Source organism: Mesoplodon mirus (assembly GCF_964341445.2).
Source record: "Mesoplodon mirus genome assembly, chromosome: 15".
NCBI classification, from domain to species: Eukaryota; Metazoa; Chordata; class Mammalia; order Artiodactyla; family Ziphiidae; genus Mesoplodon; species Mesoplodon mirus.
In genome coordinates, this window is record NC_138991.1 from 3704878 (window position 1) to 3717604 (window position 12727).

General features: G+C 56.0%; 1 protein-coding gene across 1 annotated transcript in view; it reads right to left on the minus strand.

The window, feature by feature from the left end:
* Positions 1–12727, minus strand: part of PHACTR3 (phosphatase and actin regulator 3) — a gene marked incomplete at its 5' end in the record, with an annotated part of 221935 nt that overhangs the window by 77802 nt on the left and 131406 nt on the right. The window contains 2 exons of the mRNA XM_082643370.1: positions 4272–4454; positions 11948–12025. Coding sequence (XP_082499496.1) covers positions 4272–4454; positions 11948–12025 — 261 coding nt within the window. The remainder of the gene's footprint in view (positions 1–4271; positions 4455–11947; positions 12026–12727) is intronic.

Here is a 12727-nt window from a genome sequence, read left to right on the forward strand (position 1 = left end):
AAGAGGTTCCACAGCTCAGGGCCCAGCGGTTGCCAAAAGCTGAGTCCCAGGTGTCAGTGGGACCAGCACAGGCCCTGGACATCGATGAAGTACGGCCACCAGCTGGGAGGCAGGTACAGGGAGGGGGCCATCTCTGCCTGGTACCCGGGTTCACAGTGCCAGCACACGAGCTGGTCGTATAGACAAAGACGGGCTGGGTCTGACCTGTAGCCTGCAATTTGCCAACCCTCTTCTAGACTGCAGAAACAACCCGTATTTCAGAAGCAGAGCAAAGCTTGGCCCTAGTTTGGGCTACAGAGTGTTATAGTTAACAGCACGTCTGCGGATCAACCCCCAGCTTTACCACTTATGTGCTCTGTGGCCTCGGGCAAGTGACTTAACCTCTCTGGGCCACTGCTTTCTAATCTAAAAGCAAAAACAAAAAATGGGGCTAAGATAATATAGCACACACAGAACAGGCTGAGTGCCACTTCTCCTTTTAATTAGTGTACTCTTGGGCACGCCAGAGCTCAGCCCCTGCACGACAGAAACACTGAACGGGATCCTGTCCCACGTAACATTGAAACAAGGGGTTCTCCTGGGTTTTTAGCGGATGCTCTGTGGCTGACACAGCATGATCCAAACAAAACCAGGAATCACCCCAAACACAAAAGTCCGAAGTCAACCCAAATCACTAAACCCAAACTGAGGATCAAAGAAAATCACGGTCAGAATCTTTGACGGTGTTTCCTTCCTGAGATATCTGCGATCATTGGATATAACCTCCATGCCCCCAGCCCTACCCCACGGTTTGGGGCACATAGAAGCAGCAGCCCCAATCCAGGTGTCACCACCTGGCCAAGGAGAGGCACTGCCCCCAGCGCAGCACAGGGGTTGATTCCCAAGACCAGGCTCTTCACCTTCCTGGAAGGGATCACAAACTCATACACCCAAGGGGCCAAGCAGGAGCTGAGAGGTGAGCACCCACCCCCCGCAAAGGAGATGACCTCTTCTCAGCTCCCAGGGGCCGCAGCTGCGTGGGAACACGGGCCCAGTGGGCGCGGACTTTGATTGTTGAAAAGCAGCTAGCTGCACATGCGGATTTTTCACGAATGCTCCTGACTTTTAAGCCTAGGCTTAAAAATGTTTGTCTGTTTCTTCAAAAATGTTCGAAGAAATGAGTTTAAGGTGTCTGAGTTAGATTACGATCCACTCCCTCACTGAAGGGGCTTTGCTCAAGGCCAGTCCTCTCAGTAGAGACCAGGAGCCGCAGCCCTGGTGGAGGATTCCAGGGCTGCAAGAGACTCCGGCGGGGATTGGGGGGGATCCCCTACTCAATAGCAAAGTGCAGGTGCACCCACATCCCCACCCACACGTGCTTTTAGACAGCAGGGCCTCTGTGGGGCGTTTGCAGGCAACCCGATACCAGGCTTTAATGCATCACCCTCCCTCCAAGGGCTGCTTTTCCATGACAATGACAAAAGTGATGATGATGATAAAGACGAGGACAATCCCTGGGAGCAGCAGCAAACACTTTCTGAGCGCTCAGCATGAGTGACGACTGAGCTAAGTGGTTTAATTCTAGCAACGCTGAGAAGTGCAACATTATCCCCATTTATAGTTGATGACACAGGTTCAGAGAGGTTGAGTGACTTGTCCATGGTCACACAGCTTGGTGAGGTCAACCTGATGTCGAAGGCGTTGCTCTCAATTCCCTAATTCTATACCCTTGGATGAGTTACTTAACCTGGGTACCTCCTTTCCATCATGAGTAAAAGGGGGCAACCGCATCAATCAGCTGGGGGTGTTTCCAGGTGGCTCATGGAGCCCCCGTCAATCACCTGGGGGTTACATGAGCCAATATACGCAACAGCACTTAGAACAGCGTCCTGCACACAAGCAGCCGAGCTTGGCCCTTGTTGTCATCAGCATTATGATAAAGGTCAGTAGCTGCTAATACACTAACCACACCCCAAAGGAATGAATCGGCCCTGCTTTGGAGATTGGACACGGCCCTGTACTTTTCCATATTTTTGTCTGCTATATTTTACTTTTAAGTGAAACCATGCTTTTAATTTCAATTTATTTATTAAGAAACTATCACTACCCTGAATGAGAAACCCACACCACTTGCTCTAGTTAATGAAAATTAACATTACTACTAAAATGCTTTCAAGTTGTTTACATGTGCCACCCAGATAACGTCATCTCTCCTACCCCAGGGGCTCAGGACCTCTCTGGGGCCAGAGCGAAGGAAGAGCCCCGGTGAGGGATGGAGCTGCATCCCATCACCACAGGCTACACACTGACCAGAGGCCCAGGGCTTCTCCTACAGTGCAAACCCCACTGTGGCTCCAACCAACCGCCCTCGGGGAACGGCTGCCCTCGGGGAAGGGCTGTCCGGCCCAGCCCTCTCTCTCTCCATCCTATCCCGGCTCTGACCACGTCTACCTACAGCTCTGCCAAAGTCCAGTGGTCTTTCCTACTCCCAGGCCAGCCACAGCAACCAAAATTCAGCCCGTGGGTTGTTTGCAAATAAAGCTTGCTGGCACCCAGCCATTCCTTTTCCTTTGCACATCCTCACCTGGCAGAGGTGAGACCTTCCTAGCCACAAAGCCAATGAGATTTACAGCCGACCCTGTTCTCAGTCCTTGCAAGGGTCCCTCTTCCCGCCAGGACGCTCTCTCCCTCCCTCTCTGGCCGGACAACTTCTACTCATCCCTCTACCCAAGCTAGGCTGCCCTAGTCTCCAGAGCACCCACTGCATGGACTCAGCGCCAGGGGTCACCAGGTTTGCTCACCTGGCCACAGCCACCTGGGAGGAGAGACCCAGGCACATTATCATCACAACCCCAGACCCAAGAGCACGTCTCACCAGGAGAAAAGTCCTTAATACAGATTTGTGATCTCAACAAACCAACTCTGGTCTCAAGAATCCACCTCCAAATCAAGAGCGTGGACAGAAAGCACCTGAGGTTAGAGGGGGCGCTGACGGGAGCAGAAAGTCTGCCAGGGAGGGGCGCCAGTGGGAGGCGGGGTGCAGCGGCCCGCAGAAGGGAGGCTCCGCGGTCAAGGGCAGTGCCGGGCTGCTAGGACTCCAGGCGGAAGGCAGCGCTTCAGCTGGCCATCAGAATACCGCCAACCACTGGCCCGACTGAAGTCAGATGGTGGGGGGCACGGGGACACAGTGGTGACAAAAGGGTCTCTGCAGGAGAGACCAGGACTGTCCCAAGGGCCACAGCCCTCCAGACCCCAAACTCCTATCATGTCTCCAAGCTGGGGTGAAACCGGAGGGGGACAGCCATCCCCAGGGAGAGTAGGGCACGTCTCTCGGCAGGTGCCCACGAAGGCCAGAGGGATGCCGTGGACGGGGCAGCAGGGGAAAGTGCAGGTGTGAGTGGCGTCTGCGGAAGCAGCAGCGGAGCACAGGTGCCCCCTCAACCCCCGGCTCTGAAACCAAACAGCCAGCCAGAGAGGCCCGGCCAGAGAGGCCCGTGCACACGCCTGCATTTCTCAGCCCAACACTGTGGGGACCCAGGACACGTCGCAGCCGCCACGCCGGGCCTGGCAATGTTTATGGCTGCAGTTCTACAAGGGAGCAGGCCTCCTGCTTGACGGCCAGGTTGCCTGGAAGGTTTCTATGAAAACACTGCTAACAGGTCAGAGTGAGCAGGGGGTAGAGCCCTCACAGCACACAGTTTCTGTGGCGGGTTCGTGCTTTTCTTCCTCGCCATCCCTCCCTCACTCCCTCTCTCCTCCCCTCCCCCATACCTGACAACTGCCCTGGTCTATTCAACTTAAACCACAAGAACCAGCACCACAGCTCCTACCAAGAATCATTCAACGTGGCAGACGCTGCCCTGAGCTCCTCCCACCCTGCAGATAACCCGATACAGGCCATCCTTTTCTCCATCCCGCCCCACTGCCTTGGGATAGCTAAGATGCTCCCAGACATTAGCTTCTTCGGAGAGAATTTTCCCGCTCAGAAGTTCAGAGGGAACAAGCAAAGACACCCCGGGAGGAAGGTGGATGGTAAGGGACCTGTGACCATCTGGAAGCACCTTCATCCACGGCTCTGACAGACTTAGGAAGATGCTGGAGAAACATGCTCCAGCAAACATTTAAACTCAACCACATGGTGGAGCATGGCAAGGCTCAGAGCCCTGGGCACGGCTGCACCTCTGAGGATGGTCTTCTACCACGGCCGCAGCCCAGCTTGGGCTGGGGACCTCAGTCACCACCCAGGCGGATGGCCTCCTGGGAGCAGCTCAAACCCGGCGTCCAATCAATACCTGCATCGTCTGAAGGGGTGTCCGAGGACAGCGTCTCATCCAGGGAAGCCTGGTCCGTCCCAGTGGCCAAAGGGCTCCCCAGCTGGGCTTCCTCCAAGGTCAGCGGCTCCTGCTTGGGCGTGGAAGGTTCACTCTGTGCAACTCGGGGATCTCCGTCGGGGCTGCATGCTTTGCTCTCAGCGTCTGCAAGGAAATTCCGCTGTCAGCTGAGCCTGGCTCCCTTCCTCCCTGCTTTCATTCACACGCGAAGTGACCTCCCAGGAAGTACGCTATCCCAGGCCCGGTGTGGTACCCTGCACGCTCTCGCACACCCTGGAAATCCCTTTCCAGAGCCTTCCTAAGGGAGCACTGAGCGTCACAACACCCGCTGGCCTCTGGCTGCACCACTTCCAGCCTGTGCACTCTTACTTTGACACCCGTGGGAGACTGGACAATGCCCCCCACCCATGTTCTCGCCTTTGTGGTGCCCCCGACCCTTGGCCTCTGCCTTGGGGCTTGCTTTGGCCAATGGGAAGTGAGCAGGTTTGATGCAGCAGCGGCTTTAAAAGTACCTGCACATTCCTGCGCATCTCTCCCGTACCCGGACCTCACCCTGAGGACAGGCCCAGCCAGCCTGCTGGGGATGAGAGATGGCGGGGGGCAGGGAACAGAGCCAAGGCGCGCCCCCATCCTGCCAGCCAAGGCCACCCAGACAGGTGATGACAAACCCTAACTGCTGTCCATCCCGGAGGTGCTGGGTTGTTACTACTGAGGCTACAAATTACCTTTCACCTCAGCACCCACCACCCTACCACTAGTGCCCCAGCACACAAATGCTTCTCGTCTGTTGGATCTAGCATTGTGCCAGTGCCGGAAAGGCGGAGACTAACAAGATAATCTTTACCCCCCAGGGGGCTCAAACTGTGGGTGGCCACACAGCTGCCCACACGTGGCACTTCCAGTCCAATAGAGGCACAGCCAAGGGCTGAGGCGGGAATCGGTGAGTCCTTGGTCTAGGCAGGTGGCCATCCCAGTACGGAGGACTCCAGGCTCTTAAGAGGGCTGAAAGGAGCACCTGGCACTCCCCTTGCTGGGGCTCAGTGGCTGGAGCCTTTAAGGGTCTGGCCTTTGACTGGTTGATCACCTTGGGTCATATCTTAGTGCTGAGGGGCTGGGCGCTCAAGAGCATAATAATGGGTCCAGACCACACAACCACAGAGTGGCAGGTCCAGGCAGGGAGGCTCAGCCAGCCGATCATACTCAGCCTTCGGAGACGCAGCTCACAGCCCAGTGCATGCAGCACCCACAAAGCCCCCGGCTCAACCCTAGGGCCCATGGCCAGTTCATCCAGGCCACCGCAGTGCAGCGTGCCAGCATAAGCTGCACACGTCCCCACAGCTGGGAGGCAGTGGTGTGGGAGCACCAGCCTTGCTTGGAGGCAGCGGGGAGAGGAGGAGGAGATTTACTTCAGAGCCAGGGGTCCGTTGCTTAAGTCAGTCCTGGTTCCTCTCTGCTGTCAGGTAGCAGTGTCCCTTCCACTCCCCGAAGTGCCCCGGTGGGACAAAAGGTATAAGGTCACCCTCTCTACCCATCCCACCCCACGGCACATGGGGTTTCTTGTGCCCAGGAAGCAAATGTCTCCAGGCCTCAATTTCCTCTTCTATAAAATGGGGCTAATACTCCTGGCTTCGCAGAGTCAGAGTGAGAATTCAGTGAGTGAATGTCTATAACGCATCTGGCATGAAGCAAACACCACGTGTGCTTGTAATTACCCTCACTGCTGCTCACAAAGGGAGGAAGAGGACGATGACAAGGGGGATGGTCTGGCCACTCGGCCCACGTGGTATCAACAGGGCCCTCCCCACGCCCAGGATTCGGGCCAGGCCTGCGACGTGAGCCTGCGGAGGACGTACACTTGTAATCACTGTTCACCATCTTCTGTCTGCTGCACGTCCCCTCGCAGGGAGAGCAGAATGGCCAGAAGTCTGGAGACTTGGGTCTCAGAAGATGCCGTCTATGCAGCCATGTCACCTGGCCTGGGGGGTGGGTCTAGACCAGGGACCGACTACCCTTCCCTAGCAAGAAGCAGATGGCCAGTATTTGTATTTTAGACTTCTTGAGCCACATGCCACAATATCCGTGCTCCATATTCACCTTTGTTGTTGTTTTTTTTCTCCCCCCACAAAAGTCCTTTAAGTTGAAAACCATTCTTAGTTCAAGGGGCTTTACGAAAACAGACCTGGGGCCAGATCTGACCAGCAGCCAACCAACCTCCACCCAGCAAAGACCAAGACACAAGCCAAGAGAAGTCACCCAGTGGACACGGTTAAGATGTCACCAAGCTCAAAACTACAGCTTCTTGGACCCTCTCTCACGACTGGTTTACTCATACTTGAAACACAGCTGTGACAGTCTCTACCAGCTCACTTGGCTGCTGGTGACAGAGGTGACAGCCAGCACTGACAGGCTGTGCACAGCTAGAGACAGCACGGCACTCTGCTGGCACCATCTCACCTGAATGTCACAGCTCCCCGCCCCGGTAGGTGTGGCTACCACCCACCCTTTACAGATGGTGACGCAGGATCTTAGAAGGGGCGGGTCATTTGCTGCTGGTGACGGTCCCTGTCATTAATAATAACGGCATCTCCATCATCATCGTCAATGAAATGGTCAGAACACTGAAACTGCGAGGCCCAAAGGTCCCCACCCTCCACTCGGGCTCAGCAAAGGCTGCACCCGGACGCACAGTCCCGGGATTCCTCCACCTACTTTTACGGCTCAGCGGACTTGCAGGACTTTTCTGGGCTGTGCTCAGAGCTCCGGCTCATAATCCTGTTCAGTGAAAAGTCACAGTTCTCAAAATAGCCTGGGCGGCAGGGTCGTTGCTAAGCAATGCTGGCAGGCAGGGCGGGGGAGCTGTGGGCAGCTGGTCCCCTACTCCTCTCACTATACTGTGGGCGCTCCCTCCCGGCCAGGCGCTTCCGAGGGCGGCAGAGGGGAGCCGGGACCGGAGGCTGGGTTATACACAGAGCAGCCACGCTAAGAGGGGACGTGCCCCAAACAGGCAAACACGCACCCCGCACACACGCGCCTGCATGCACACGCACGCACGCCTGCATGCACATGCACACACACACACAGCCCCTGGCGCTCCTGCCACACAAAAACCAGCCAGACTTGACTCGTCACTGCCAACTGCCCCGAGGACAGGGACCCTCGTGTCTTTCAAGTCACGGAACACAGCACCGCGGTAACAGCCACCTCCTCCTTATATCCAGTGACACAGAATGAAAGCCCTTAAACTATTAAGACAAAGCCAAGCAGACACATTCAGGAGGATGGAGTAAAGTCGCTCAGGGCACACACGGCGTTTGGACAGAGAAATGGGCCAGCTCCTGTCCCCACTCATCGTATGTGGGCCAGGGACCTGGTGCAGGGGCTGGGACACCAGCCTGCCCTCGCCTGTCACAAATGTGTCGCTGGTCAAAGCTGTGAAGACGGAGTGAGAGGAAAAGGTCAGCTCCCAGTCCCTCATGCAGACCTGGTTGCATCTCACACAGCTCCTAACCATACTAGTAGGGTCCTTCCTCGATCCGGCAGATTCCCAGACCTTCAGGAACCAAGGATAGGTCAGAGGGGTTCATAAAACGCATGTGTCGGGCTTCCCTGGTGGTGCAGTGGTTGAGAGTCCGCCTGCCAATGCAGGGGACATGGGTTCGTGCCCCAGTCCAGGAGGATCCCTCATGCCGCGGAGAGGCTAGGCCCGTGAGCCATGGCCACTGAGCCTGCGCGTCCGGAGCCTGTGCTCCGCAACGGGAGAGGCCGCAACAGTGAGAGGCCCGCGTACCGCAAAACAAACCAAAACGCATGTGTTCACAGTATCACAAAATAACCGCCCCCCGCCCCGCCCCGTAGAGCGGGGAGGGCAAACCCGTGCCCTGGACACAGGCTCACTTCCAGGACGTGCAGGCTCTCTCCTGCAGGCCCGTCCACAGCCAGCTCACACTGCTTCGCTCCTGACCGCTTTGTGGGCAGACTCCAGGGGGCTGACCCAGGGGCGTGTCCGTGTGCACACCTGTGCAGGGCAGAGGACCTTCCTGGGTTTGGCCTGGCCGAGGAAGTTCAAGTGTGAGTTCCTGAGGCTGCTAAGAACCGCAGGCAGCTCTGGGAGGGTCTACGGTCCCAGCCTGCAGGGGACCTCTCTGGGGCCCTCGGTCACTGTCGGAGGCTCGCTCAGCCCCCCAGGCGCCCCCTGGGTGTGAAGGCCAGGCTCAGTGCGGGGTAGGGGGCAGCCAACCACAGGGGGGCGCTCCCGGCTACAAAGCCGGCCAGCCGAGCTGGGCGCAGGTGGTGGCAATGAAGATGATTCCTGAATCCAAGCCGGGGGCCCTCTCTGAAGTGGGGTGGGGGGGGCGGCTCAACTCCCGGGGCCCCGGATCAACCCAGCAGGAACCCTGCTGTCCCACCTCCAGGACAAATTCAGGACCGACAGAGACTGACCTGGAGCTCGACTTCACCCCAGTGAGAAAAGGCATTTTCTGAGCAAGTGCAGGACCGAAACAATCGCTCCAAGAGGTATGCACCCCAGGAGCCTGTTAGCAAACACTCTCACATCTCCCCTTACCCCTGTGCGTCCATTCGAGGTAATACAGTTAAGAGTTCAAGGGAGATGAGTGTGTGGTGAGCCCACACCCCTGCCCCCTCCCCCCGACCCAGGTCCCTTCGCAGGGGCAACGCCTGCGGCCCTGCTTCTAACACGCACCCCCCAGCAACAGCCCCGCAGGCTCACTGCAGACTCAGCCCCACTGCCCCATGGCTTCCCGGGGCGCCACGGCCACAGAGGTGCCGGTCACCCAGCCGCCTGCTGGGGAGTCGAATTCTCTCCATTCCGTCCATGCTGCAGGGAGAGGCAGGGAGGAGGCAAGGCCCTGTCAGACACCCACCCACCCCGCCTCTCACCTCCCCTAACCCGCACCCACCTTCTCTCTCCTCCTCCTTGGGGTGCCTGCTCCCTTCCCCCACGGGGGTCCCGCTCGGGCTGCTCCACTGGGCTGGAAGACACTCCCCAGTCCCCTCAACGCTCTCTGCTTCTCATCCTTGGCGGCACCAACGCTGGAAGCAGCTGGGGAGGCTTATAAACTCTGGACGCCTAGGTCCCACCCCCCAGCGCCTCTGATTGAAGAGCTCGCCAGGTGACCCTAATTACAGCAAGTTCTGAGAAGCAGCCTGTTGACTCCTACTGCTATAAGACCCACTCCACCATCACCTCCCCCACCCCCGGACCAGGTCAGGGGCCCAACTCACGTTCTTCACGTGCTACGTGCCTTTTCTTCACCATACTCAGTTCAGCTGTGATTTTATATTGATTTGTGGGATTATCTAATGTTTGTTCCCCACTGGACTGTGAGTTCTGGGAGAAAGGTATTTTGCTCACTTGTATCCTCAGCAGCTAACACAGACCCTGGCCCATAGCAGGTGCTCAGTAAAATGGTGTGACAATGAGCGCATTGTCAATTCTTAAGCAAAGAGACTGTGTTTCAGGCCCCTCCGGTTCCTGGTCCACAGTCACTTAGCCAGAGAGAAAGAGTGATCTAAAGTCAGGGTTGGCAAACTACACCCTGGGGGCCACATCTAGCCCACGGTCTGTTCCACAGAGCCCCGAGCTACAAAGGGATTTTACCTCTTTAAATGGCTGAAAAAAAAATCAAAAGAAAAATAATACTTGATGGCACATGGAAGTTATATGAAATTCAAATTTCAATGTCCCTAAATAAAGTGTTACCAGCACCCAGCCAAACCCACAACTTTGTGTAGTGTCTGGGGCTGGTTTTGCCTGATAACAGCAGGGGTAAGTATGGACCTCACAGCCTAAAATATCTACTGTCTGACTCTCTCCAGAAAAGGCTCGTTGACCCCAATCTAAAGCAGTACTGCAGGTGTGCCGGCGTGCGATCCCCCCGCCAAACACAGAAGCCAGGAGAGCTGGCCCCTGAGCACGTCAGCCATGCGCTCACCCCGTCAACTCCGCTGCTGGCTCTCTGTACCGAGGCCACCAGACAAAATCGTTTTACAAAGATTCAGAGTTTAGGAAAGGAAAAGCCACACTTCTCCTGGAAGTTTTTCCCTTTAATGATTCACCTATCACTTTATCTTTGACGGGAATCAAATCCATGTTTTCCTTCATCAGTGATAATATTTTTAAAAATAGATGATAAACAGACCTTCATATTGTTTTCATTTTCCCTCCTCCTGCCCCAATAGTTAAGGTAAGTTTTGTTGGCAACATATTCAAAATGCCAGAGTTTAGAGCTTTTTGGTTCCATCCAAATTCAAACAGTCCAGATTTCCATCTCAGCAATGACATTCTCCCAAATCTGAGTCAGACTGGAGCGTTTCACATCTGAACGCCACAGGACTTGATACCAAGTGTTTTTTACAGGCAAAGTTTGATTATTAGCACTAAGCAATTTCCCACGTATGTCTCCCCTGAAAACAGCATCAACATCAAAGTACTTTTCCCTTTGCATCTAAAGAAGAGGAATGACCACAAGGGCCCTACCAGACGCAGAGCACATTATAAATCTGGATTCACGGACTCCATGGGCTCCCTTTCTACTTCCTGATACCTGGGCCAAATTACAAAGAAACCAATAATATTTTAAGGCTAAAAGGGAGACAGGAATGCCATTTATTCATGTGAATTCACAGAATTGGTTCTGTGAGGCCAGGTTCTTTCAATCATGAATTCACAGAATTGGCAATTCACAGAATTGGCTCTGTGAGGCCAGGTTCTTTCAATCAGGAGGCAAGAGCTTGGTCCAGCTCCAGAGAGACCTGCAGGGAGCAGTGAGGTTTTCTGAGACCTCACCACCCCTGCCAAGCTTTAGGGTCTCAGAGAACTAGAAAGCACGGAAGTTTAGCGTCAGGACCCAAGTCCTGTGCCTCATGCCATCACCAAGGGAGGAAGATGGGGGAACTCAAGAATTCTTAAATTAATTGTACTAGTGATAAAACCTGGTGTTTCTCAAAGATGCAAACAAAGGTGGCTTTGCAGACACCACAGTGATGAAGGTTTCTGGACCACAGTCTGAACAGCATCCGGGCCCTCCAGCTGCGTGATGCAGGGCAGTTACCCCCCAGACCCTCCCATTCCTCACCTGGAGACCGGGGGATAACACCACACCCAGTCCCAAGGATGCTGTGAGGACAAAAGGTTGAAGGCGAGTAGAATGCCCAGCAGGGCACCCAGCATACAATCAATCCTTAATAAACGGCGGCTGTAACACTAAGTGGTCATGGGGAACAAATAACTCACCCGAATCCAGGATTAAACTATGAATATGAAAAAACAAAAGCCACTGCTACCACTTCGGGGCAATCAGGACTAGCCACTAGCTTCACCCACACCCAGCTCGGGCGGGAAGCAATCCCTCATCCCCAGGGCAGGTGGCTGCACTCAGCTCCACGCCCCATGAGCAGCCGACTCTTAGACTCACTGATGGGTCCTCAGAGGCCCAGGGGCTGAGCCGTGGGTCCTAACTGGACCCACGGAGGCCTCACTAAGGTCCAGGAGCCACAGCTGGATACCGGACTCCTCCGACTTCCACTCCACCCTGATGGGCTCACTGGACCCCCGTGAGACCCCCAGCTCAGCGTTCCTGGGCCCAGCCCTGCCCGGCCCGGGGTGGCCCACTTACCCTGCTCCATCATCTCCAGGAGCCCCTTCTTGATGAGGTCCTCCCGACCTTGCCTGCTGGCCATCTTCTTCTCCAAGGCTGCACACAACACAGACATCCAGGTGAGTCACGGGCAGAGCGCCGCAGGGCCCCGCCCGAGCCCGGCCAGTGCCACCTCCAGTGTAGGAAGACAGCAGAGAGGCGGCAGGTGACCGTGGGTTAGGGGCCCCCAGGTGGGGGCGTGGTTCAGGAACCCGAGCTCCCCCCTAAGCAATGTGCTGAGCAGGGCAGAAGGGAGGGACGGTGAGCACTGTTTAAGGCAGTGGCTTCCGTGGCTCATCTGAGAAGCGACGCCCCGTGTACCACCCTCTCCAGGCTCCCATTCCCACCCTCCGCCGACTCCGCCTTCATTTTCCAGCCCAGGACCTTGTCCCCCACATACCCTGGGGTGCTTTTCTGTGGTTCTATTTTCACCTGCTAAATACATCCTGACCACCCTTTTGTCTGTTCACAGACCAGTCTTCTGCCCAACTGTCCCACCAGAGGCTCCTCCGATGAGCCCCAGGTTCATGCTTCCAAAGAATGTGCCAGTAGGGACTTCCCTTAAGAATCAGCCTGCCAAGGCAGGGGACACGGGTTCGAGCCCTGGTCCAGGAAGATCCCACATGCCGCGGAGCAACTAAGCCCGTGCGCCACAACTACTGAGCCTGCACTCTAGAGCCCGCGAGCCACAACCACTGAAGCCCACGTGCCACAACTACTGAAGCCCACGTGCCACAACTACTGAAGCCCGACGCCTAG